Below are 27431 nucleotides of genomic sequence, written 5' to 3'. Positions count from 1 at the left end.
TTTTTTAAAAAAACGTTTCTGTAGTCATAAATGTAAAGTAGATGATTTTCTGTTTCTAAGAATAATTCATGACACAAACCTTCCTCTCCCCCCCCCCAATGGTGCTGGGGTTTGACCTCAGTTCTTTATGCATGTTGTGCAAGTGTTCTCCCACTGAACCACACTCTACAAGTGATTTTTTTTTTTAAATTCACTCTTCTTCATGCTCCTACATTCTAATTCTTAGTGTGTTATTGCAGCTTGTATACCAGAAAGAAGTCCTATTCATCATTCGTCATTCATCATTGGTTCAAAAATCCCCTTTCCAGTAGAAATAAAATGTAAGCCATATAATTTAAAAGTTTTTTGGTATTCACATTTAAGAAGTTGGTAAGAGGATGAAATTAATTTTTATCTATTTGATTTAATTCAGCATATGCAAAATGTTATCCTTTTAACATGTCAGTATACAAATTATCTATTTCAAAATCTTTCCTCTGTAGGAAGTCTGCAATTAGCTATATATATTATAGCTTATCTCAGTTTGGCAACATTTTAAGAACTTGGGTGGCTACATGTGGTTAGTAAATACTGTATTGTCTGTACATTTCTAAAGCAAATGATTGTTCAGTCTTATGAGAGTTGTTGGGCTACTTAGGAGCTGCCTTTAAGACCTTCATTTTATTAAGAATCTTGGAACTGTGTAGTTCTGTAGCTAGTGATACTTTTTTTTCCATTAATTGTAGCTAATAACATAAAGGAGTTCTTAGGCTGCAAGATACTACTTACTCTAGTTTTCAGGGTAGAAATTGTGGTAAAGCACAAATCTATGGAATGTTCTGAGTCTGATTTGATTTCTATGATTCTGTTTCTTAAGTCCAGATAATTCTGCCTGGATATCTATCAGGCAGTTCAGACTTAACCTGGGCATCTAATCTTTCCTTCCAGATTTGTGCTTGTTCATATTGGTGAACAGGGTCTTCATTTTCCCTTTGCACAGGTACCAACAAAATTATCTCTTTGACTTCCAGTTAAAATGTTGGTGAAAAGTCAGATTGCTGTTGAAAATGTCAGTTTCCTTAAGTCCTTTGTTTTCCATATGTTTATTACAATATGCTTTTAATTAAAACCATCTATTGAACTTGTAAGTAATAATGTCATTAAAAAACCTTAGTGTTGATTATATATGGTTTTTGGTAGTTGACTTTAAAATTTTGTCCAAGGAATAATTCACATGACAACATTGTTGAAGTATCTTGGGACACATTTTAGTTTATGCTGGCATTCATTTACATTTTAATAAAATGAACAAACTGAGGGCGAAATAAATGGGGCACTAATAGAACAGGAAAAGTCAAGCTTTACATTTGGTATACTGTGCTTTTGTCCAGGGCATCTTGTGACCCATTCATTCAAAAATATTTTATTAGAGAAAGCAAAATTTAATGAAGAATTATAAGATTCAAGTTGTTCCCTTTTCACAATTTTATAACTGTTGATTTTTTAGTTGACCCCCTCCCCCAAAGGTCATGGCTTCAAAATATACAATTTGAAGCTTTCTGTATGTGATGAGATCTTTTGGAACTAATATTGCCTATCGGTTTTTGTTCCCTCTTTTCCTAATATATCTAATAAAACATGAAGATGTCAAATATAAAGGATGACTGTTGCACAGATTTGTCCTTTGCTTGTCTGGTTATCCATCAAACACTATCAACCCTATTGTGCCAGAAAGTGTGAAATAATGTCATTGGAAAGCAATCAGTCAAATATATGTCAAGGTCTTTTAAAAGTCTCAACTAGCTGTTCTGATATCAAAGAATGTTTTACAAATATGCTAAAATGTTTACTTTTAGGAAGCATATTTCTAAACATGTTACTTTCACCCTTGATTTCATTATGTTAGTGCTTTGGGTTGGTTGGGATAGGTGCAAATAATAGTAACAGTAATAGTAATTGTATTTCTACAATCCACACCCATTATGCTGGCAGGAATATAGCAGTTAGTGTCCATTCCATCATTAAAATGGCAGCTCATTATTTTGTATAGTCAACAATAGGTGGTTTTATAATAGTGACATGAGTTTTTAAAAGCCTAAGCAAGTAGGTAAGCATTTTTTTCACTTTTCAGACCAGTGAAATCTAGTTAGTATCTCTAACTTAAAAATTAATAGAAAAAGAGATAACCAGAAATTTAGGAAAAGTAATATTATTCTTTATTAAGAAAATGGAATTTAGTATGCCATTTGATTTATAAAGCACCACAGATTAGCTTATTTTGTTGGTGTTAATACATTAAATTTAGTGGTCTGGGAATGTGGTTTTTTTTTTTTTTTGAGAGATCATATATTATTTGGAACTTCCAGGCATTTAGAAATGAGACATCAAGTGGTCCAGGTTGCTACTTATGATATAGAATGAACATCCAAAATCTAAAATGCTTCAAAATCTAAAAAGCTCAAAATTTTTGGCATTCAGAAACTTTCAGATTTGGATTAGACATCCTCAATTGATAGTCTATACACTATCCCCAAATCCAAAAATCTCTGAAATCTGAAGTACTGGTGACTTTCAAGTATCTCAGATAAGGGGCATTTAATCTTTAATTCCTAATTTTGATTAAAAAAAAGGCAAAGAAGAAATAAAAGGATTTGGGGAACCCCGATGTGTTTGGAACATTCAAAATACATCTGTTTCTTTTTCCTTCTTATTCTTCAGTCATCTTAAATGACTTTTGTTTCTAAATTAGTGATTGGAATTTAAAAAACCCCTTAAAATGCATTTTATTTACTGTTACATCAGAATGCTGTATATATGCTGTCTATATGGCATTATGGTCTTAACACAATAAAGACATTGTACTTTGATATTTTCATTTTAAAATGAGTGGTTATTTTTACAAGCTCGGGGGTGCTTTACTACTGATCTATATCCCCAGCTCTTTTTGTTTATTTTGAGGCAAGATCTCACTAAGTTGCCGAGGCTAGCCTCAAACTTGGAATCCTCCTGGTTTAGTTTCCTAAGTTGCTGGGAAGATAGACATGTATGCCTAGCTTGATTTATTTTAAGTCAGAAAAAATTTAGAATTAATCACAAGGTTCTAATTTTAGTAAGCAAAAATATGTGTGTGTGTGTGTGTGTGTATTTGAAATATGCTCTAATATTTTAAGAAGCTCCTGTTTCAGAAGAACTTTTAAAAAGATTCTTTAGTAGAACTAAATTATATAATAGCCTCCTTTATTTCTAAAGAAAAATTGTAGAACTCCTTCATGAGTGATAAAATAGCTTAAATTTCAGTTAAACCAAATGAATCCAAAAACTGCAATATCTGATTATTTCAGGTTAGGGAAATAAACTGGTATGTGAGGCACATTGGGCTGTTTCACGCTTAAAGCATTTCTATACCTTCAAAGGCAAGGTCTATATCAAGAAGGATGTCGTTGTGCTCTGGGATAGCAGGGAAAATTAAGTCACAGAGACAAGGAAAAGTAGCTGAAGTACCAAGCAAATGAGTACTTTGCAGCATCTGTTAACATAAACATTAGAAGTATGTTGTTAGCCATCTGGGGCTGCTATCCTTGAATTATACATTTGGAACAGTGGTTTGAGGGTTAGCTGTCGGGGAAATGGAAATCTCTGTGTATCCTTGTTGATTACTTGTTTTTAACCACCTAAGGCCCTCCAGTTCTTCAAGAGCATTTCCAAGGACTATATAATGTTACACAACAGATCACTATCTCCCAGGCATTAATAAAAATCTCATCCACGTACTCTGTTCCATTCTCCATTTTTCTACCTCTATTCCAAGTGTTTAATAAAAGTCCAAGTCAGGGGAAAGAGAGTTCCTGTTGAAAGATGAAAGCATTTATTTACGCATACATAGCTCTTCTGTGTCTCTTCACTTTGGTAATTAAATAAAATGGTGATTCCTGTGACATTATTTAAATGTTATTTATTAAACAAACTGGAATTATAATATAGAATAGATTGTTTAAAGTTCCCAACATTGAAAATAGTACACTGTTTATTCATATTTAGAAAAGGGGTAAGATTGCCAGTGAATGGACAACTTACAGGTCTGACATTTCTTATGGGAAAATAGACTCAGCAGGAGTTAAAGGAGTTGTAGACTATACTTCTTACTGAAGATGAATGACATGCACCATGAAGGCCACTGTTCTGTTTGGGGGCTCTTAAACATTTACTAGAAGCCTGCAGATACTGTTGGCAACTTCCGTGCAGAGAGTGTAGAATTTATGTGCATATTTAGGAATTTTTATGAGGAACTCCCACATAATAAGATTTTGCTCAAGATTCATGCTTAAGGAACAGTTTGGTTCTGGAAAACTGAGATAAGGTGGTTGGTTATTTTTTTTCCCCCTTAAGAAATTGATAAATGTATCTTTAAGTAGGGTGTAGACATTTTGGGAGACAGAAATGATGAATGAAAATACAACAATAATGAATAAGAAACCTTAGAATATCAGTTATTGCTTCATAAATTTATTAATTAAAAAATCTAGAAATTTAAATGTTTTTTAAAGTCTCTGTATATAATGATTTATGGCTGAAACAGATGTCAGGTTTACCTCTCTGTAATTGTGCAAACACATGAAGGACACAGTGAAATGTACCAAGACCCAGAATTGTCTCAGCCAACTCCTAACATCTAATGTGCCATCAGAGACTTCTTTGTGGGACTTATAAGGAACAGAAAATGTAGTACTGTTTTCGAAAGTAATAAGATGTCCAAATATATAGGGCTATATACACTAGAGAGTAAGCATATAAAGCCATAACAGTGGCACTGTTTTACTCGGTGGTAAAATAATTAAACATGATTTTTAGTGTAAAACCAAGAACATATTCTAGAATCCAATACAAATTTTATACACACATTTTTAAGATACTTCATGAAACTAAAGGCAGCAGATGCTTAGTGCATTAAAGTTCACCTGTTCACTCTCCTCGGATGTTCCAGATACCTTTGTTCAGTTTGAAATAATATCACTGATAGGGACTTTGTGAGGATCTGTGCCTATATAGAACTTGGAGCAGAGTTCCCTGCCTGTATTAAAATTCTAGGAGCACTGACTGCCACTGCTCTTTCACAGGAGCAATCCTTGTGCAAACTTGAGAAACAACACAGGTTGAATTCCACTTGCCAGATCCATGTTTATGATAAATCTAATTGTGAAACTATTGGCTATCGTTTAAGAATTCTTTTTTTAAAAAAACATTTATCTTTTAGTTGTAGTTGGATACAATACCATTATTTTACTTATTTTTATGTGGTGCTGAGGATTGAACCCAGGGCCTTGAATGTGCTAGGCTAGCGCTCTATTGCCACAACCCCAGCCCAGTTTAAGAATTCTTAACCCAAATTACCAGAGTATTCTAGAAGTAAATTGATTTATGGGGGTTTTACTGAGGAAAAAATTCAGTGATCCTTGTGCATCATCATTACATATCTCTTTAATACCATTTTTTTCTTCCCCTTGCTCAAAATGTTGTTTTACATTTTTAAGCCATGTAAGTAAGGTACTTGGGTTGGGCTTTGAATAACAAACTTCTTTTCACACCATGGGTTTCATGATGAAAAATTAGCATTGGGATATCTGCTTATACTATTACCAGGTTTGCTGCCTTCAGTTCTTCATATCATCCAACCCCTTGAACTGGAAATATCTTGTTAACTCTGCACTGTTTAATATTCTTTGGAAATTAAACTGCTTGGCATGTTTAGAGCTCAAATAGAATATATGCGTTTTGCTTGACAAGATCGTTGGGTGCTTTTTAGAGCTTACATATTGAAAATCATGTTTGTGGCCAGCTGATAGAGAAATTTTCATGTACTGAAGTGTTGTACTGATGAAACTTCCTCTGTTGTGAAGATCAAATGAGATAATGTGTGCAAGAGCCCTGTGAAAACCGAAAAGTTCTGTGGGCATCTGAGCACTAGACTGTTACCATTAGTGATGAACAGCATCCCAGCCTGCCAAGGGAGAACATGAAACTGGAGAACAAATTTGGTTCCAAGAGCAAAGGGAAATGTAATGTGGAATTTCACAGTTTGGGGTTTGTAATTGGGATCTGTTGCTATTATAAGAAAATGTAGTTCAAAAAGACACAGGATTTTCTGTTGTTAAAATCAATGAAGTTAAAAGAGCAGCTGCTTGTAAAAGTTAATTTTATTTGACATCTGCCTTGGTCTCAGTAATAAAAGTGATAGTTCTGTTGAAAAACCTGTCCTCTTTAAAGCTATATTTTTCTGTTACTGTGAGGTCTGTTGTAAAAGTTGTTGCCTTTTAGTTTAAAACTCTTTCTCAACCTATAAATTATATTTCTTAGTGAATATGTGTGTGTATACACACATATACATACCACACATCTTTGATTTAGTAGAAAAGAGTTGACATTCTAGATTTTATGTTTACTCTTAGGAAGTTGAGATAACAGTAGGGCCATTTCAGATCCTGGATGAAATAAGAATGCCAAGATATTGTAAATATTTCCTATCTGTTTTTACTTTATAAAAAATTAAATTTGACTTTTTTCATTTGGAGACATATAAATTTCGCTGTCCTGATATCACTGATAGAGGATACTATTCTGGTTATTTGAATAGAACTCTGCTATATGGAGAAAAAAGTGCTTAATTTGTGCTGATTACCTGCCTTGGATTTCTTTTAAGACACAACTTTGATATAAGTGGATATTGTCATCCTGCTCGAGTTTTGTGAGGAGGCGGAAGTGAGTAGTAGAGGGTAAAAACACTAGAGAACAAAATTGAGCAATATTTTCCAAGACAGCATTGTTTTCTTGTCATTTTTATGTGTTTTAATTTAGCCAGTGTTGGGTGAGCAGTTCAGAGGGAAGGGATTTATTATTTTCAAATGAAGCCACCCTCTTGTTCTTCATTTTCAACTGATTGAATCACCTTTGTTTTCAAAATGTTTATTGACTAAGAACTGTTTGCCCTATATGCCCAGTATTTACTTCCTTGTTTATTCATGTTCCCTCCCTTCATGCCTATCATTTGGAGAGGAAAATGGTGAAAAAATTTCTTCCTATAGTTCCCTATCAGCCCCTTAAAAAAAAAATACTGTTACAAAATAACAACTGGCTGATAGCAAAAAACTCCATTAGGGTTTTAAGAGCCACACTCAGCCTCACAGTGGGAGGCAGAGTGCTCTCCTTGGGAAATATTTTTTTCACAAAGTCAGATGCATTTATTCCAGATGTGCAACAAAAGAGTTAAGATATAGGAGGTTCTGGTTGTGTTTTCAAATAAAGCTCTAATTACTTAAAATCAGTGTTAAAAAGTTTTAAGTCTTATTTACAAAATTGCTTATTTCTCTTATCTTGCTCCAACTAAGGACAGTAAATACCTGCAGATATCTCTAATTGTCTATTTTATATCTAGAGCAGACACTGGTAATCAGTCCTGTATTGTTTCCTTGATGTAGGTGGAACTGATGGAGTTCAGGATATATTATCTCCAAATATGGCACTTTGGTATTTGGGGGAAACAACAGAAGCAGAAAGGTTACTCTCACCATCTTGATCCTTCTCCCCTGAAGCAAACCATACAATCTACACTGTAGAATTGGCTTCCCCCAAGCCCCTAATTCCCAGAGGAAAGGCATTAGAACACAGAAAATTCTGAATGACCGGGCTCTGTGAGTCCCCCTTAGTTTATCACCAATTAGATCATGCCTCTGTCCTCAGTCACACTTCTGCACATCTGTCCATGAAAATACACAGGCTTCTCTGGTTCTTTGGGTTTTCATTTCTGAAGACTTCTGTGTCATGTAAACTTACATGACATAAATTTGTGTACTTTTCTCTTGTTAGTCTGTCTTTGGTTGTAAGCATCTCAGTCTGAACCTAGCAATGGGAAAAAAAAAAAGACATTACTTTTTCCCCTACAGAACGAACCCTCAACACAGTGCTCCAATAAGCTATTCCTAAGAAATAGCTTTGTCCTTTTGGGGTAGGGTTGTTTTGAGAGAAATATTTTAGATTCCCATTCAAAGTAATTTACCTATCAAAAACTGCAACCCATGTATTTAGCAATAATAACTTTAAATACACACTTTAATCTTAGCATTGTCATCTAAATGACAAAGACTTAAATGACAAAGACTGTCTCTTTACAATGGCCTAAATGAATTTTATTGAACAGTGTCACATTTACGCTATCTGTCCCTCATATGCTTTCTATAAATCTTTGAACTAGTTTGGTTTTGCATTTTTTAAAAAATGGATGTTCATTGTAAAAGACTTTGTATATTTAAATTTAATAATGTTGGGAAAATAGATCTGATTGCTATTTGTTTTGTTTGTAGCTATCATTTAATGATCAAAAACTTGGACATAGAAGTAAAGAGCTATGTCATGGTTACTTTTTTGGTTGTGCCTCCATAGCCTACATCCATATTTATATGTACTCAAGTAAACTCATTGAGTTTGTGTATGTGTTTATCCATTATTTAAGTTTTGAACTGTGAGTTTGGGGCTGCTTTTTTTTTTTTCTTTGAATCGGGGAGCCACAGTTGCAACTGTGGACCATTTGCTCTCCTTCTAAAGGAAAAACTTTAGACTTTCCATTTAGCTGGAAATGAAAGGAGAAATGTGAATGTTCCTTCTAGTTGATAGCTCATGTCATTAATGAAGACTTTAGAAATGTAAGACCAATAGGACCAGTGTCTAGGGCAGACTTTTCTAAACTCATGCTTCTGTTGGAAATATCTGGGTGGGTAGGGGACACCTCTTCTTCACTCTACAGCACTTATGGATTGTCTACTGCTTACCAGACAGCAGTAGGGGGAAGTGGTAGACGAGACAGAACAGGTTCCTGCGTGATGCAATTTATGTTCTTGTGGGGGGAGAGAGACACAAATGAGAGAATAAGATAATTTTAAGTAGTGATAAATATGAGATACCTGAGTACTAGAATACTTATGGGAGGAGTGCTGCTTTACCCAAGTGTATTTAGGGAGGATTCTGAGTTGGTGATGTTTCCCAAATGATGTGAAGGAACCTTTTATGAAAACTTGGGTTATCTTCAAGACTGAAAATCCACGTGTGAAGTGAATCTTGAACACCAACCCACTTTGAGAAATGAGGGAATAAGAGGATACAGGAACACTCTGGGGTCAAAGGTTTCTGACCAGCTAGCTCTCATGCAACTTATGTAGCACTGTGAACGGTGGTGTCACAGAGGAAAATGCCTGTGCTGTGTGTCCTAGCATAGGCTTGGTGTGCCTGCTGGCAACTAGCTATCTGTGGCATGAGGAACCTTATTTCCTGTTAAATAAAATGGCAATGTTGGACCAGATACCTTCATTCTTTCTTACCAGACTTTTTAAAATAACTTTTTTTTGGATGAAATCTAAGAGAATGTATTTGTTTTTTAAATTTTTTTGTTTTAATTAGTTACACGACAGTACAATGACCTTGACATATAATACATTTGAATCAAATGGGAAATAATTTCTCATTTTTTTTAGTGTACAGGTTGCAGAATCACATTGGACATACACTCATGTATATACACACAGCAATAAGGAAGGATAGTGGAATGAAATAGACATTAAAATAACTTTTTATTCTTTTTAGTTATATATAGTAGAATGTATTTAATTTTAATTAAATGTGTCAGCTGTATTAATTATGACAGGCCATTGTAACTCACCTCTAATCTTTCGGCAATAATGAGAAATAAGCTGTTATGTCAACTTTTATGATGGTTCCCTTGAAATAACCCCAACTCAAACAGAACTGGGATAGATCTTTCTCTTTGCTTCTTGGTGATTTATGAGTCAAGGACATTGTTGTATTTTCTATTTAAAAAGCAAAAATAAGTATGGAAACCATATTTAACCTAGATATTTGTTTCTAGTTGTAGAGAAATGTAAAATCTCTAATGCTAAAAATCTTATGATAGTGTATTGCTTTCTTGAAAGGCTGATAATTGTGATTTAGTTTAGTTTTGATCTAGATTTAATTTTGCTCAAAGCAGAAATCTGAAAATCTTCAATGATGAAATGTTGAAAGAGATACACTTTCATTTTCATCAATTAATGGAATTATATAGTTGCAGGTTCTTGGATTTGTCACATCTTTAATAAATACTTATTAAACTTGCTATGTCTCAAGAAGTGCTAGGGATGCAGTGCCTCTCATAGTAGAGTGAAGTGGGAAGTAACTACACAAGCTTAGAAAGGAGTTTCAAAAGAAATGTTGAGGCTATATAGTTTCTAAATAAAATTTATTTAGACCCTAGTCTCTAAATAAAGAAGTCACTTTTGCTTGAGGTTCAAAGTTGAAAATAAGTTGAAGTGGGAAGGGACTGAGGGGGTGATGTGCCTAAATCATTTAGCACACGTGTTCCAGAAACTGGAGCTACGATAGATTCCTACCTGGCATTCTCCTGTGTCTCTTGTGGAGAGTATAACCAGACATTCATTTTGTGCTTGTTTTGTATTGTGACCCAAAAAGAAAATATTAAGAAAACAGTTGATAAAAGACCATTGTGATTAACTCTAGCCTGAAGGCCTAAGGGAATTATTATATAATTTTAATTAGAGGAGAGGTTAACTTTCAATCTGAAAATTTCATTGTGACCTTGAATGAAGAATAAACTGGAAGAGGCAAGAATGGATGCAGACATGGGAGTGACTGGAGATATTAACAGTTTAGGAAAAAAGGAAATGAAAGCTGAGATTAAGATGAAGGGATAGATTTGAGAAATGTTTCCTGGATGGAATGGACAGATGACTAGAAAGTCTTGCAGTGTTGGTGAGATGTTTTGCTTGTTTGCTTTGTTTAGAAAAGACAGTTTAATTAGAAAGTATGCTATGTAGTTGACAGATATGACTGAAAAAGCCCAGTCTGCCTGCTCTATTTTCAGAGAATTGACTTTTGAAATATCTAGATAAGCCATTTAAATATTTTAGAGCATAGTTTTGGTCCTGAGACATGAAGTATCTTGAACAATGAAAATGACATTTTGTAGAGGAGTTTGACATTAACAGATACAGGATGTATTAAAGTGTTTTGTTTTTAGAACTCGATAACTTTGATAACATTTTTATGTCATAAAATACTAGCTTACCATTTTTCATAGAAACTAAAAGTCTGTTGGTTTTGCTAAAATTGCAGTATGTTAATTGGCTTACATTATTGTCTTTTAAATTAATCAATCTTTGTTGACATTTATTGATTCTTGTACACATTGAGAGATTTTCCATTATATGATTTAATAAAAATGATATATGGCATTTTTGTCAAATTTTCAACAAATGTGTTTAAAGAGATAATTTTATTTTTGTTATATTATCACAAATTGGGTTTGAATTAAATGTCTGTTTTCCATTTTAAGAAAATTTTAATGTATGAAAAAATTGGAATGAAGATACTATTTAATACCAAAGGCTATCTTTCAGTTGTTACTTGTCTTAAGATTCTCTTCTGTGAATTAGCAAATGATTTATTAGTAGATTACTCTGATCATTATTGAATCAGTTATTTTCTAATCTTACTTTATTGTTTTATTAAGTTTGCTTCAAGCTGATTACTTTGAACGTCTTTATAAAGTCTTTGTGACAGTTTCTTAGGAGAGCAGATTAAAATAGAGATACATATAGATACATAGAAATATAACTAATATTTCAGTAAAAAAAACAAATTAGAAGTTTATACTTCTTGATATACTGTCAGCTTAATACACAGTATTTAACAGAAAGGCTTTAGTTTTCACTATTTCCTAGATCAATTTGAGATCATATTTCAATATTTAATGCTTTCAGTTACTATTGTATACTTAAAATACAGTCTTGGTTTCTTAATGTAGTTGTCCAAATGAAGGAATGCATATGGAGTGAGTATACAATACACACTTCTTTCATAGTGGTTTAGCTGTAAACAAACAGAATTCCCCTTCTGAATTTCATCGTTGCAGTATTTGGTGCCATAGGTTGGTTGTTATTCATTTTAACATTTAGGAATCTTTCCATTTTTATTTCATGGATAATATTTTCATGAGTAGATGCCTTTTCATGAACTCAAATATTCAAATAGGTGCTCCCTCCAAATAGGTGCTCCCTCTTTTTTTTTTTTAAAGTTCTAAACTTGGCAATATGTCCTACATCCTTAGAGCCATGTTGTTATCTTTAATCATATAATGTATCAGCTTTTTATATAATTCATTTTTTTAAAAAAAGAAACATTTCTTCACGTTTTATGTTCTGCCTCCGTGGTCTGCTCTTCCTGACCCTGTTTTGCATTTAGTGCTCCTGTCTGTTTGGCCTTTGCTATTTTCGTTAACTTTGTCTTTTGCTTTCAGTTAACAGCCAGGTCCTTGCCTGCTGTGCAGTCAGATGAGAGACTTCAGCCTCTGCTCAACCACCTCAGGTAATACAAGACACAGCTTTGCTATTCTTTGAAATGCAAGTGCACTAATGTGGGTGAAGTATGTTAAAGTGCTTAATAATGCTTTCAATTACTGAAACTTAATTTTTTTTTCTTGTTTGACTCTGTTAATCAAATGGAAGTTCTTAATATCATGTACTTGTTACCCTTGACTTTAAGGTACTTTAGAAAGCTCTTTTAATAAAAATATGTAGAACTACTTGATAAGTTTAAGTGAAAATGTACAGAAAGATCTAAAAAGAATGGGCTATTTATTTAACCCAGGCTAAAGCATATTTTTAATCGGGATAAATTAAATGAGTAGGGTTTGTTTTCTAAACACAAACATGATATAGCATCATTATTTAAAAAATAAACTTAGAAAATGCAGGAAGAGGGAAAAATCATTATTAATCTGAAGTAATTTTTCCCTCTATGCTATTTTAAAACCCAGCATTAAAATTATTCTATTATAAAATTATGATTTTTCCATTTCTTATGAACATGAGATTTTTCCTTATTAAAATAACTGTAAAATATCCTTTTTAGTGACTATGATATTTTCTTGTATGACTTTACTATAGCACATTTACATTTATCTCCCTTAGGGAGGCATGTGGGCCATTTCTTTTTCCTTTTTTTTTTTTTTTTTTGGTACTGGAGATTGAACATGGGAGCACTTGACCACTGAGTCACATCCCTACCCCTATTTTGTATTTTATTTAAAGAAGGTTCTCACTGAGTTGCTTAGCACCTTGCTTTTTGCTGAGGTTGGCTTTGAATTCGAGCTCCTCCTGTCTTAGCCTCCTGAGCAACTGGGATTACAGACATGTGTGCTGTATAAATAATACTGTATATGAACCTTTGTCTATATTTTAGATCATTTCCTTAGAATGGATTTTCAGAAGTGGAATTACTTTGTCAGAGTATGAGCCATTTAAAAAATTTAAGGATATATGTATTTTTTTCATTTTCTTATTCCATTTTTATTCTCATATTGTACAAGATTGCCTATTTTATTATGTCCTGAATAGGTCGGGGAAGTCAAATAGTTACTAATTTAGTAATTCATAGAGATGCTGTTTTGGTCAAATGCATTCAGTTATTATGAAAAGTGATTTCGACATTTTATTCATTCTTATTTTGTTGTGAGATTAAGGATCTGTCATTAACTCATGTATTCATAGCATTTCCTGTTTTTATTTGATCCATTTTGTTTTTGTACCAGGGATTAAATTTGGGGGCACTTAACCACTGAGCCACATCCCCAGCCCCTTTTTTTGTATTTATTTAGAAACCAGGTCTTACTGAGTTGCTTAGCGCCTCGCTGAGTTGCTGAGGTTGGCTTTGAACTTGTGATCCTCCCACCTCAGCCTCCTGAGCTGCTGGGATTATAGGCATGTGCCACCAGCTTTTTATTTGATCTTATGTGCTTTAGATATAATAGATAATAGCTTATATTGGTATAAACTTAAAACATTTTTCTGTTATTTAGAGCACTTGTATTTACAAGTTTGATGTAGTCAAGTACCAATAATGTTTTTCTTTTCTAGTTCCTTTTCACTCTTTTTAAACTTAGACTGTCACTTTTCATTTAGAAGTGTTAATAGATTTTACTCTTATCTTTTTTTTCTTTATTTTTCCTTCTTTCCTCTTTTATTCTTCTCTGGTAGCTTTTCTTTCACAGGCAGGTAGCTTTTAACCTTCTATATAATTATTTTGTCGGGACAGAAGGGAGGGAGGGGATCAAGATTACTATTTCAGCAAGGACGGAATAGTATGCCTGTTATATGAAGTTCAATTTTCTAGAGCTGTATTAAACCCAGAAATCTTGTTTAAGTCTTTTGCCCAGCCCCCACTTCTACTCATCCAAATCTGTTGGTGATTTTGTCTCCTCAATTTCTGTCTTAATACAGTAGCCTCTTGTCTGTTCTCCTTGATACCTGCTTTGCCATCAAATGTATTTCATATCACTACCGTATGTGGTCATGTTATCCCTTGACTTAAAATTCTTCTCTGCCTTTCCAGTTTCATTCTGGATGAAACCTAAACTCCTTAGCCTGACATATGAAACCAAATAGGAGCTTAAACCTATCTCTCTCTTTGTACTATTCTTGCAGCACTTCTAGTCCCATTCAAATGGCATGACATTCTTCTAATGCAACATTCTTGTGTGAACTTCTGTGGCCTTGCAGATACTTTCTCTCTTGCTACTTCTATTGATACATATGAATTTATATACACATGATTTGAGAATACATTTAAAATGTATTTCTCATGTAATATATATTTTAAAACATGCTTTATATACATATATTTATGTATACAAATGTATTTTCCCCTTACCTCAGTTGTATAACTTGACAGTTGTATAATTTTTGCTTGTCCTTTAAGACTGAGCTTAGGTGTTACCTCCTCTAAGTTTTGTCTGTTTAGTTCTCTACCCCTTAGTCTGAATCAGATGCCTTTTGTGGGTGTTTTCATAATATTACATGACCACCTTTGTAGTACAGAATTTGATATTGTTACTGTTTGCTTATTGTCTGATTTCCTCATTACAGTATGAGCTACTTGGCTTTTAGCTTGTAAATTCTTTTGTATTTATATTCCCAATGTCTAGGCCCATGATATATAGTGTTGAATGAATGCAAGTTATATTAGTGATGTTTTGTTTTCTTCTTTTACATTTTATAAATGTTAAAAATTCTTTCCTATAAAACTACTGCTTCAAAATATATAAGCCTAGAGGGTTGAATCTCACTTCTAGTTAATGCTTGATTCTATGAGATAATGGATTCCTCTTCCTCTAACTCAGTATGGTGATTTTATACTAGAATTTAGATTAACTACTGACACATCTCTTTGAGTCCTTGAAACTTGCACAAACCGTACATTTGTTTAGGGCTTTTATTCTCTATGGAGTTCCCTCGTGACTGGTTGCTAGGCAACCAGGGCTAGATGCTACATGTAATATGCACCATCTGATGTTGCCTTTTTTTATTGTTATTAAACCAAATGGTTTCCCATTTTATCACTATGTCAGGGACATCTGTATGTAGGGTGGCAGCTGATGTGAATAGTTTGACACTTCCTGTTCTACAAAGCAACCTTGTGATATGCCTTTCAAGCACACTGAATTGTCTTTTTTGATTCTCCAAATGTAATGTTTTTCTTATCTCTCTTCCTTTTTTTTTTTTTTTTTTGTCAAGAGAGGAAAGGATACTATTTGGTTTCAGAGAGTCTAATGATAATCTTGTTAGGAAAAAATAATTATCATTGATTTGCATGAGCTATATAATTTAAATGTTACCTAGAGGGGATGGACATTAGAAGGTTGAGACTGGGATCATTATTAGGTGTAATTTTCTTTAGTGCCTCTAATGATCAAAGAGGAATGATGAATAGCATTTTAATTAAATTTGTCAATAAAACTAATTTGGGAGCTGATACAAATATCTGTAAACATTGAAGGAGCAATATAGAAAAATTCTCAAATTATTTTACAGGACTTAGACACTCAAAGAGAATTAGTGCGATACTTTGCCAATCTGATAATTTGGGATATTGCTTTACAATATGTTATTGAGGCTTTTACAGTGATATGTTTATTTTTTTTAAGTAAAAGCTAGTTCTCTAGTTAAATCTTTCTGTGCATAATTTTTTACTTCAATATCTTATGGAAATATGGTCTTATATTGATTTAAAAGTAATATCCACCCATTCATTGGTGGGTGCCGTTATGTGCTTGCAATAAAAATAAAGATACAATCTGTTATCAAGGACTTAAGAAATGGGACCATGACTTTTGTTTGTACTTTCTAAAATATGGTAGTGGCTTATGTTGGATGCTCAGATTGGGCTAAATTTTAATCTTACTTGGGGAATGTTGTCATGAACTAAGAAGAATAAACGAAGACAAGGGGATTACGGAATGAATATAGTTGTTGCTAAGATAAGTTCAGTAGTTTCAGACATTTTAAGCTTGAAATGCCTGTGGGACATATATGGGGAATGTGTACTAAGTAGCTGAATATAAACCCACAGTTTGAGTGAGGTTGATACCTGAGAGACTTTTGCTAGTCACCATTGTATAGGTGGTTCTTAAAATCGGAACTGGTTGAGATCACTAAGGTAGAGAGTTTACACACACACACACACACACACACACACACACACACACACACACACACGAATGGCCAGGAATAGAACTCCCTGAATATCAGTGTTAAAGTGAGTTGTGATGGACAGCAGTGGAGATGGGGAGATACGAACCATTAAATAGACTGGGAAGGAATCTTTTTGTTTTCTAATTAATTTTTAATCTTACATACAATAGAATCTTGAATGAAAAAGAAACACAGCAAAAGATGGTAATATCAAAGATGCTAAGGAAAATTTTTCAAAAAGGGGTGGTAAACACTGTCAATGCTATAGGAAAGTCAGGTCAGAACAATACTAGTTCTGTTAGGCAGCTGGGAGCCACTGGAGGCTAGCCACAAATTTTAATGACACAAGTGTGAGTCTGAGTCTTGGGAGAAGTCAAGGAATAAATGAGAGAGACATAAGGAGTATAGGCTACTCATGGTAAAGCTTAATTCTGGTGGTGGGGGCATGGAACAAAAGAACTGTATCCTTGAGTTTCAAAGTTAAACAAAGTGTTTTATTCTTTCAGACTGGAATGCATTTACAGGTTAAGATGAGTGTATTTACAGGTTAAGGGAGAAAAACTGTGGGAGTGAGAAGAAATAATTGAGGAGGCAACATTTTAGACGTTATTGTAGTAGGAGCAAGAAATCAACTGATTGGTGTTTACAAAGTACCTTCAACCCTAGATTTTTATTTCATACTCAGAAGAACCCAGTGAGGATAGTAGATGTTCATTTATCATTGTTTCTATTTTTAAAGGTTGGCAAAGGAACTTCAAGGAAGTTCTCATTAAGAAAGTCTAATTTTTCTAATGAAAAACTATACTTTCCTCTCATCAAAAGGGATGAATGCTCAGTGCAGTGGGATACCCCTGAAGTTCTGGCTACTTAGAAACTTGAGGCAGGAGTATGGCTTGAGCCCAGGAATTCAAGACTAGCATGGAATAGCAAGACCTGTTCTTAATTCATCCATCTGTTTTTCTTTCTTTTTACTTTTATAAGATGTTGCTATTTTTCAAAATTGACACCAGAAAATAAACTTCCTTAGATTTACAAATTTTCCAGAATGCTAGAAATTTTTATGAATCATCATTTCTGCTTTCCTTTAATCATGTGTCATTAGCTATATCATCTAGTGAGCCTACATTCGCCACTGTGACTCCACTCTCATCCTCATGGTTATGTGTCCCTGGATTTTAAAGGGTGAATTAATCATTGTACTGATGCATTTTTATGAGCTCAGATATGCTTTTGTGAATATAGAATTTTTTTTTTGTAAATAAGTACTTTTACTACCCTAATGATGGTACCCAGGAGATAAAAGATATAACATTGAATTAGGCTAGCAAGGGTGTATGTTCAAGATTGTTATTTTTATTTATCTCACTGATAAATGTAAAGTATAAAGAGATGAGACTAGAGAGGAAATCTTGCAGCCCATATTCTACATGTGATAACTTTGATTTTGTAATCAAGATTTTTTTTTTTAAAAAACAGTGCCTCCCTTCATAGTATTTTTCTTTCTCCTTTATTCCTCCACTTCAAGATATGGAGTGAGGGACTGCATATTATAGATCACTTTAATAGTTGCTCTTATTTAGCTTTTGGTCCTTAAAGAGTGTCTAATTTTAAAAATGTGTCAGTGACACTATTCTAATTTTATCAGCATCCTTCAGCCCAACAGTGAATTAGAAATCAAAGATAAAATATGATAACAAAGAGAATTACTGAATGCATAGGACTGTTTCTCATGGCTTAATTTATAGTGCATCCTGAATTTGTAAGCAGATGCTTATATTGACCTTTCTTTTAAAAATCATTTAAAACAAGGCATTGCCCTTAATTTAGTATTACCACAGACTACTTTTATATAAGATGCTTTTTTCCTAATGCGGTCCATTTGCTTAATATTGATGTATTTCTGTTTATTCCATTTAAGAATGTGCTGTCACAAATTTTATGAGACATGCAACTTCTGTAAGAAAACTTTTCCTAGTAACCATAGTGGTACAGGGAAGTGTTTTCTTTTTGAATTGGCTCTCGTTTTTAAATAAAAAAAATTGTATGGGCATTCATATGTCTATGTGGCAAATATAAAAATAAGTGCTAGAAAATGCTTTAGTAGATTGGGGCTTCCACCAATGAGAGCTGACATGAAAGCCTCATTAATGTGGGGGCACATGCTTGAGTTGTTTGCTAACTCTTTCTCATCACCAGTTTCTGGCAGTGCCTTGAACTCTTTTCTACATGCAGTAACACAAGCTTTAGGTCACTGATTATTAAGGCTTTCCAGCTACCATGTAAGATATTAATAAGGGAAAATAGTCTTCTAATTTATTTTGAATTATGTTTTCCACATCTGAATGATGTTCAGGTATTCTTTTTTTAAAAATTTATTTTTTAGTTTTAAGTGGATACAATATCTTTACATTTATGTTGTGCTAAGGATTGAACTCAGTGCCTCAAGCATGCTAGGCGAGCACTCTACCACTGAGCCACAATCCCAGCCCCCTATGTTTATGTATTCTTAAAGATTTGCCAAAAGTTGGCATTGTGCTAGAATTGGACCATTGTGTTAAGAACCCTATAATAGATATGATTATAAAGGAACTAGTAGATGCAGTCCCTTAACAAAAGAAGTTTATATTTTCAAAGGGTTAGAACCCAAATTTATGAACATGAATACACGCCCCTGTACTCCTACCTAGGACTACACTGGAAAAGTTGCTGCAGCTTAATCAAGCAGAATAAGAGAAATGTGTAAAGTCTTGTGAGCAGCGTCAGTTTCTGCATATGGATTAGATTACAAATTTAGTGCAATTTAATGTGTTTGATAAAATATATAGTCAATATATTAAAATTTGGAGGGAAACAAATTCCATTTCCTTAATACAACCACCAGTTATTCTTTGGTTATTTCTATGCACATTTGTATGTAATTTTAATTTAAAGAGGTTAAAAGTTTTTAACAGTTCTTTCACTTAATGTAACTAAGTGATAAAGTAGACAATTTTTGTGACTCTAAGCATTTTACATTACTTAAGCATATTACACAGGTAATATTGGGATGAGTTAGCTGTATCTATTTTTACTTAGCTATCCCCATTTTATTGGATACTTGGGCTCCTCTGTCCACTGAATAAACCTATAAAGAAAAATTATAGAATGTTACCTGTTTTTATCAGACCTGGAGAAGCCTACTGGTGAACACAAATGCTGTTATGACTTTGTGACATAGGGGATTGCAGAATAAATGTTTTCCAGCAGATGGAGATATGAACAAAGAACAGCAAACTAGGTGGCATATATCTTTGAAGATATAGGAGCATTCTTTAGTCAAAGTTGTCAGATTGCCTAGATGAAAATGGGTTAATGGCTTAACAAGAGAACCACTCACTTAAAAAAGATAGAATTCAGAAAGTTTAAATTCTACTAGTGTCTAGATAGAACCTTTATAGCCATCTTACCAACACTTAAGAACTTGTGTGATTTTTTTTTTTAAATTTCTAAAGTGTCCGGTGTCTATGTAAGTATAATAAATACATGTGTGTACATAGAAATGACACTATGATTTTTGATGTGACTAAAATAAAACCTGGTAAGTTATTAGTTTTCGAATATAGCTGTAACTTTACAAGAAATTTAGAGGATTAAAGTAATGCCCATTTACTACTTATAGTCTAAGTTGGAAAACTGGCATGGGTTTCAGCCAAAGTATCTGAGGGCTATGTTCCTTACTAGAGGCCCTGGAGAAGACTATATTTCCAAGCTTATTTATGTTTTTGGCCAAATTTAGTTCCTTGCAGTAGTGGCACAGAGGTCCCTTTCTTTGCTTCTGGAGACTGCCCATATTCCTTCTCCTCAAGCCCATATTCCATGAGCTCCTCAAGGCCTTTGTTGTCCTTGTTTTGGGATTCCACCTCAGAATCTTCTCATGCTTTAAGTTTAACTTATTTTGCTATATCTCTTTGCCCCCAACCTGAGTATTTTCTGCTTTCATAGGCCTTTGTGATCATATCAGCCTGCCGAATATCTGGGATAATCTCTTCATCTCAATACCTTGACCCTTAATTATTCCTGCATAAGCCTTTTCTCCATCTAATCCAATGCATTTATGGGTTCCAGGGAAATACGGACATATTTGGAGCATCTTTGATCTAGTCTATTATAGTGAGGGTTTTTTTTCTTCTTTTTGGTGGGGGTAGTGGTGAGGATGGGGAGTGAAAAAGTTTCTTGTATCACTTTTGATCAGTTTAACAAGTAATTTTTCACTCTTAATTTAGGCAGAATAATGAATTTTCTTAGATTTTTGTAGTTAGGTTAAATTAATATTAATGTCTTAAAATTGAGAAATGGGTTAAAATGAATTTTTATAGAAATAGAAACAAGTTACTCATTTGCTTTTTAATAATATACAAGATAGAAAAATCTTTCCTGTCTCAATTGATTACTTAGTCAAGGCAAATACATACTTTGTAAGTAAATGACTCTGTGAAGGGGTTGTACATAGCGGCTGTGACTTATGGAAGTACTTAGTGTGAGAGCTATTTGGTAATACTTGCTTACATACCTTTTAGCATCCCAAGAATTTATTTTTAAAGCATATATTAAGGGAACTCCTAATTCGTATCAGCAACACATATTTATTTCTGTCTTTATAAGAATTAATGTATATAAGACAAAAATTTTAATTAAAGTCATTAGAACAAATCATGACTGTTATATTGTGACCCTTTGGGAACACACAGTATCGTGGAAATGACAAATCTTTGAATGTCACAGTAGTCTTGCAACTTCTCTCCAACTAGACATTTTAAATTTCTCTTAGTCCTGTGACTTCAGAGTTTGTTAGGAATTTCTGGGTTGTCGATGATTTTAAAACATTGACTCCTCTCTCATTAAATAATAGGGAAAATTAGTTGTTTTACACTGTTAGTCATAAAGTTCTAACCACAAAATGATAACGATGTTATGGGGAATAACTCTCTTAAGACCTGAGAAAGCACTATGGCAGTTACTGTAATATATTTGCAACAACCAAGTAACTTGTTAAGTGCCTGCAATTGAACTTTCTATGGAGATGGGAGTGTTGTGTACCTGTGCTGTTCAATACAGTAGCCAATAGCCACATACAGCTGTTGAATGAATGAAATATGGCGCACACAACTGAAGGACTGAATTTTAAATCTTATTTAGTTTTAATTAAAATTTAAATTTCAATAGCCAGTTATAGCTAATGATTATTGTATTGGACAGCATAGTTTCATGTAATATTTAAAATTTTGCTAAATCATGGAGTTTTTTTTAATATCAAAAATTTGGGGCTCAGAGCTTCAAATCTGAGGTGGCCATGGAGCAGCTGTCTCTTCAAGTTGTTATAACATGCTGTGGCTACATAGGATCATGAGGCTCCTAAACCAGGGTGGTTTTCAACCTTATATGGATTTTGCCTCTTTGCATTTGAGCTATGTGAACTTATGCAGGACTGTAACAAAGACTCCACAGAGGAGGAATACTTAAAGCTGCCCAACTAGTAAGCTGATTCTGTCCAGAATCTTTCTGGTTGGACTATTGCCACATGTGGCCTGGTATTCATGAGCATGTAAATGTTGAGTAAACCTGAGAACTCCCTCTAGCATTGCAGAACCAATTAACCTGCATTCACTCAGTGAAAACAGAATTCAATAAATTGGGCTGAGATAAAACAGACTACCAAGCCTCACCTAAGGTGTAATGCCCTCTCAGTTGTTTCTAATTGTTACTTAGAAAGTAGTGCTTGGAAAGATAATACAAGTTAAATAAAGTCTATTTTTAAAAGTGCTACCTTAGTTTTTGATTTATTGCATACATTCAGTCTAATGGAGGACACTAGGAACAATTATCAAATATGTACAGTAGTCTATTTCCTCAGATCTTATTGAGGTGAGCTCCTAATCATCCAGTGTGAAATCACTTCCCAAATGTTTTATTTCACTATATTTTCTAAGTAGCAACATCAGTAGTTACATGATCATTTTTATATATTCATTTGTTTATTTGCTTAGAATATAAACTCCAAGAAAGAAAACTATTTGTCCATCTTGTTTACCACTGTCTCCCCATTAATTATAAAAATGGCTGGAATAACAAGGTCTTAACACTTGACTGGATGGATGAATGAATAATAGAAAACACTTTTAGGCTTTAAAAATTAGCCGTTTATTTAGTGTTTTTAAACTGCTAAGTGTTGAGACTAAATACAGTGCTAATTTGGACAAATAGTTGATGAATTTTCTGATATTTCCAAGAGAAAGCTCAAAGAAAAACTCCTAACCTTTGCAGAAATTCAATGTTGGTTTTGTATTTAGTTTGGGGACTTGGGACCCTTTTTCATGGAATCGGGAATAATTGTGGAGGACCAGAGTGTAATTTTTATTCCTCTGTGACCTTAGAAAGACACTTTCTTTTTTCCTTCCCAATGATGTACTCAAATGGTGAAGACTTTTATTTAAAAACAAAAGCAAAACTATTAGAGACTTTGCTGTTTTGATCTATGAAACAAAAACCTTAAATATTATGAGGCCTCAGCATATGAGGCTTGCCTATAAGACTTTGGAGGTATGTGAAGAAAGTATATAATGTGAATTCTGGACTATGACTTTTAGTAATGATGCTCATTGCCTGCTCGTAGTCCCTTCCTACACCAACCAACCACCTCTACCACCAACAAAAAGCCCAAACTCCCAAACATGCAAGTCCCTAGTGCTCTACTATTTGGAGGGAACTGACATGAGGGGATAATGCTAGAATGCCATAAAGCTAATAGCTATTCTCAGAAGCTTTGCACACCCTGCAAATTATTTGTGGGAAGTATTTTCAGTATATACACTAAGAATATAGAGTAAAGAAATATAAGGAATTTCCTCATGAAAATAGAGATTTGTTAGTGGACTAAAATGTGTAAATTGAAAATACCTATGTATGGCTGTAGTTTGAATACAAACTATAGGAGTGTATGTATTTTACTTTATAATCAATTTTATAGAGGCTTACTTTACATACAGGGAAATCCATCTCAATCACACCTTTCAAAGATAAATGTAAGGTTCAAATATTTTTGATACAGAAACATGAGATGCACCATTCGTTCTATTTTGTTCATTAGATTGTTGTGGCTATAAATTGGAATAAATTGAAAAATATGGATCACATGGGGGAAGATGAGACCAACCTAAAATAAAGTAGCAGTTATACCATTTATAGTTTCTACCTAATATGGAAATCCATATGGTCATGATTTTTATTGGATATGTGAGCCTCTTGGAATCACAATTTCTCCCAGTTATACAGAAATATAGATTATTGCATACTGTCTGGGAGTTTTCTGGGGAGATTTAAAAAAGCAAAATTGAGTAAAATTCATGCTTGTGGAAAAATAATTTACATTCAATTTAAAGCAGTATTTTATTGATTGTGTTCTCATTTGGAATAACTGCAGGGAAAAATCACCTGGACTAACACAAGTTAGGTACCATTTACTAGACTTAACTGTAAAAAGAAACTCATTTCAATTTCAGTGGTGACGGCTGTTGAGTGAATTTTCCTGTGATATCTTTCACCACAGGAAATGATATATTGTAGTTTTGGATTCCATGATTTCCTGCCCAACCAAAAAATCCAAACTGCAGGGATTGTGCATTCTGAATGTCTGAATGGCCTAGTTTATGTGGACAGTATTTTTTTTTTAATGTCCAAGATGGTTAAAACTGATTGTACATTGTCCACATAGATCATTTTTACAGAGCCTTTGTTTTCCTCTTCTTGAAATTGTTTTTCCATTAGTGCCATGATTACACCTGGCTTTATTTGAAGAGGTTATATTGGAACTTGGTATGTTTTTAAAGTATGATGTAGGAGATTGCAGTTTATTTTGAAAGGTGTCTTAGCTAATTTTAATGGTCCAAATAAATGTGTTTCTTTGATGCAGAAATCAGTTTTGATTACCTGAGCTGCTTTCTCTACTGCTTTGTTTTATACTCCTTTAAAAAATATGATAAACTATAGCCTTCCAGATAGAAAAGAACAAATGTTAACTTTTTAGATTCAAGAGTACTGGGAAATGCTTGACAAAGAAAGGAAATGTGTTTTGTATGTTATTGTTTTATAAGCCTCTGAATCTCTGTTGGTGAGGAGGGAAGGCATAGAGGCACCTCTCCAGGATGAGAGAGGAATTTTTTTGCTGTGGCTTAGGATCTTGAATAATCCATATTTGCATCCCACCTTGCTTGACTTCTGAATATGAGAAGGGACAGGTGCAATTAGATGTTGAAGTGAACAAAGCAGCCCCAAAATGTTCCAATAGGAAAGTTTCAGAGCTCCCTCCCAGCCCCCACAAGAAAACATTTAGATTACCTCCAAACTAATGAGAATTCAAGATTACATCCCTAATGATATAAATGGCCAGGTATAGCTAAGTTTAAATACCTTTTTTCCCCAGTAAAATGTTGTGCAAACAAACATATTTGTAGTAGACTTGAAGTGCTCCCTGTAAGGACCTGTGCCAGTTTTTATCTGCTCATGGCTGGCAGAGATTGATCTTAATTTGGCAAACAGGAGTCAGGGTAAGGATAGTTGACTGCTCTGTGATATACCCTGTCCTTCAGAGAATCATTTGATTGTCTCATGTCATTATATCCTCATTGTACAACAGTGCTGTCCAGTGGAAACATGAAAACAATCAGTGTGAGTCACATGTGTAACTTTAAATTACCCGAGTGAAATTAATTTTTATACCACATCTTATTGAACTCGTATCAAAATATCATTTTAATATGTAATTTATGATTTTTGTATATAGTGATGCTGAGGATTGAACCCAGGGCCTCACATGTGCAAGGTAGAACATTCTGCTGCTGAGACCTCGATATGACCATCTACTAATGAAGTACTTTACAATTATTTTTCATAGTAAACCATATGTTATGCTTATTGAACATCTCAATTCAGACTAAGGTACATTTCTAGTGCTCAATAGTCACATTTGACTAGTGGATTCTATAACATGCAGATCTACAAAATTGAATTTCACTTAAATCTCTCACACAATGTTGAATTTTTGCACTTGAGAAATTTCCGACAGGTATAAGTGTAGACTATAATGATATAGTCACAAAAATCTTTCAGATATCAGGTTATTCCAAGTACAATGTATGTCCTCCTACTTCAAGTTTAAATATTTTATGATAGTATTAAGAAAGTTTATAAATTATATTTTTCTGGAATTTATGGAAAGAAGTTGGTGAATATTAATAGAAGCAATAAAAATGTGTTTATAATAAATTTAGGCATTGATGATGATGATGATTACAATTATAATTGGAGTAAAAAATATAGAGATATACTCTATAGACATCTTAATTTGATTTTCACAACAGCCATTTGATGGTGGTGTAATCTCTTTTATAATCCCTATTTACCAGTGATTAAAAGAGTCATACAGATAGTGCATGCAAGCCCAGGACTATTGGTTTCTGGAACCTATACTCTTAATCATTCTTCTTTGTTACTGCCATGTTCATTTATGCCTCCATGATTGTCTTGGACAAACTGAAGTTGAAGAAGTTATACACGTGAATTGTAGCTAATTCCTAAACTGTGGCAGCGATTCCCCTACTTCTGTTTACTCCCTCAAGTTTTCATCGGTAGTCTGAAAAGGAGAAAATGATTGGAGATGTAATCACCCTTGAAAAACTGACTTTTGCCCTCTCATTTTGTCAGTTATGCCTTGTGGCATTTATGTCACAGTAGTGGAGCTTGTGAATACCACTCTTGGAGCAGAGGTGTGATGATCCATCTTCTGTTAACGATCAGTGCCTCAGCATGAAAAGATTATTTTTTTTTTCTTAACCAGCTAATCTTGCCGTGAGACCCACAAATCCACTTTCGTATAATTTCTGCTTTTTGTTTTCAACTCTTGGTTTCAACACTCAAAAACAATTCCCTGTTGAGTGCTTCAGTGCCCATATTGATATTCGTGGTGCATTGAACAGGACTTAAATTTTTGCTGTTTCTAAAAAGTCCTGGAGTAGGTCTGCCTTTCACTTAGGATTTACAGATCAGATGTGTGCAGATATATCTGTTTCAGATTTATCTTTTTATATATCCACAGTATTTTTATTCTGTAAATTAGACATTTGTGTGAAAGTGTTGTAGGAAACCTCTGGTTCAGTGTGCATGTGATGAATTGTGCTTTCCTGTTTGAATCATCCCTCAAACCCAGCATTCCTCAATATTGGATTGCTATAATCAGACTAAAAATAGATTTTTGTAAATTTGTTTACATAAATAGGTTTGGGATATTTTGGATGTCTTACCTTTTTCCTTTAACAATTTTAATAATTTGAAGTTCAACTTTACAATACTCTGTTTACTGTGTTTTTAAGTTATCAATATAGCTGTGCTTACCTCTTCCTGGTAAACAAGACAATAAGGGAGGAACAACTTCCTCAGGTGTGACTGAGTTAATTAAGTTATATGTAAGTTTATTGAACAAATGTACAGTAAAACTGGTTTTATATCATAGATTAGGTATTTTATGACCATCACTTCAAAACAAAACCAAAAACTAGGAACAAATATTGAATTACTTCTAAGCAAAGAGTTTGTTATTAATCATTGCAAAATTCTGTTTTCTTGTAAATACTAAAGTATGCATAATAGTATTTTTAACTTGATATAGCTTCACTTTTTCACTAAAACGGACTTAGCACTAAGTTATTACAAAAGGAAATAGGATGAAAGTTTCTTATTTTAATGGTTTTTGTTTACAGACCTGCATCTCCCTGCCTACCTAGTTTCCTACCTACCTAATCTGTTATTTTCTGCCCCTTGCCTTTCTTGTCTTTTTGTCTT

At 33.7% G+C, this 27431-nt stretch overlaps 1 protein-coding gene across 1 annotated transcript in view; it reads left to right on the top strand.

Annotated features, from left to right (window-relative positions):
- Positions 1-27431, top strand: part of Prim2 (DNA primase subunit 2) — a 256410-nt gene that overhangs the window by 132803 nt on the left and 96176 nt on the right. Inside the window, exon 8 of the mRNA XM_026398949.2 lies at positions 12332-12399. Within this exon, the coding sequence (XP_026254734.1) occupies positions 12332-12399 (68 nt within the window). The remainder of the gene's footprint in view (positions 1-12331; positions 12400-27431) is intronic.

This window comes from Urocitellus parryii, chromosome 8 (genome assembly GCF_045843805.1).
Source record: "Urocitellus parryii isolate mUroPar1 chromosome 8, mUroPar1.hap1, whole genome shotgun sequence".
Lineage (NCBI taxonomy): Eukaryota > Metazoa > Chordata > Mammalia > Rodentia > Sciuridae > Urocitellus > Urocitellus parryii.
The sequence above is the reverse complement of the archived record's forward strand: the minus strand, read 5'-3'. Positions and strand labels throughout refer to the sequence as shown.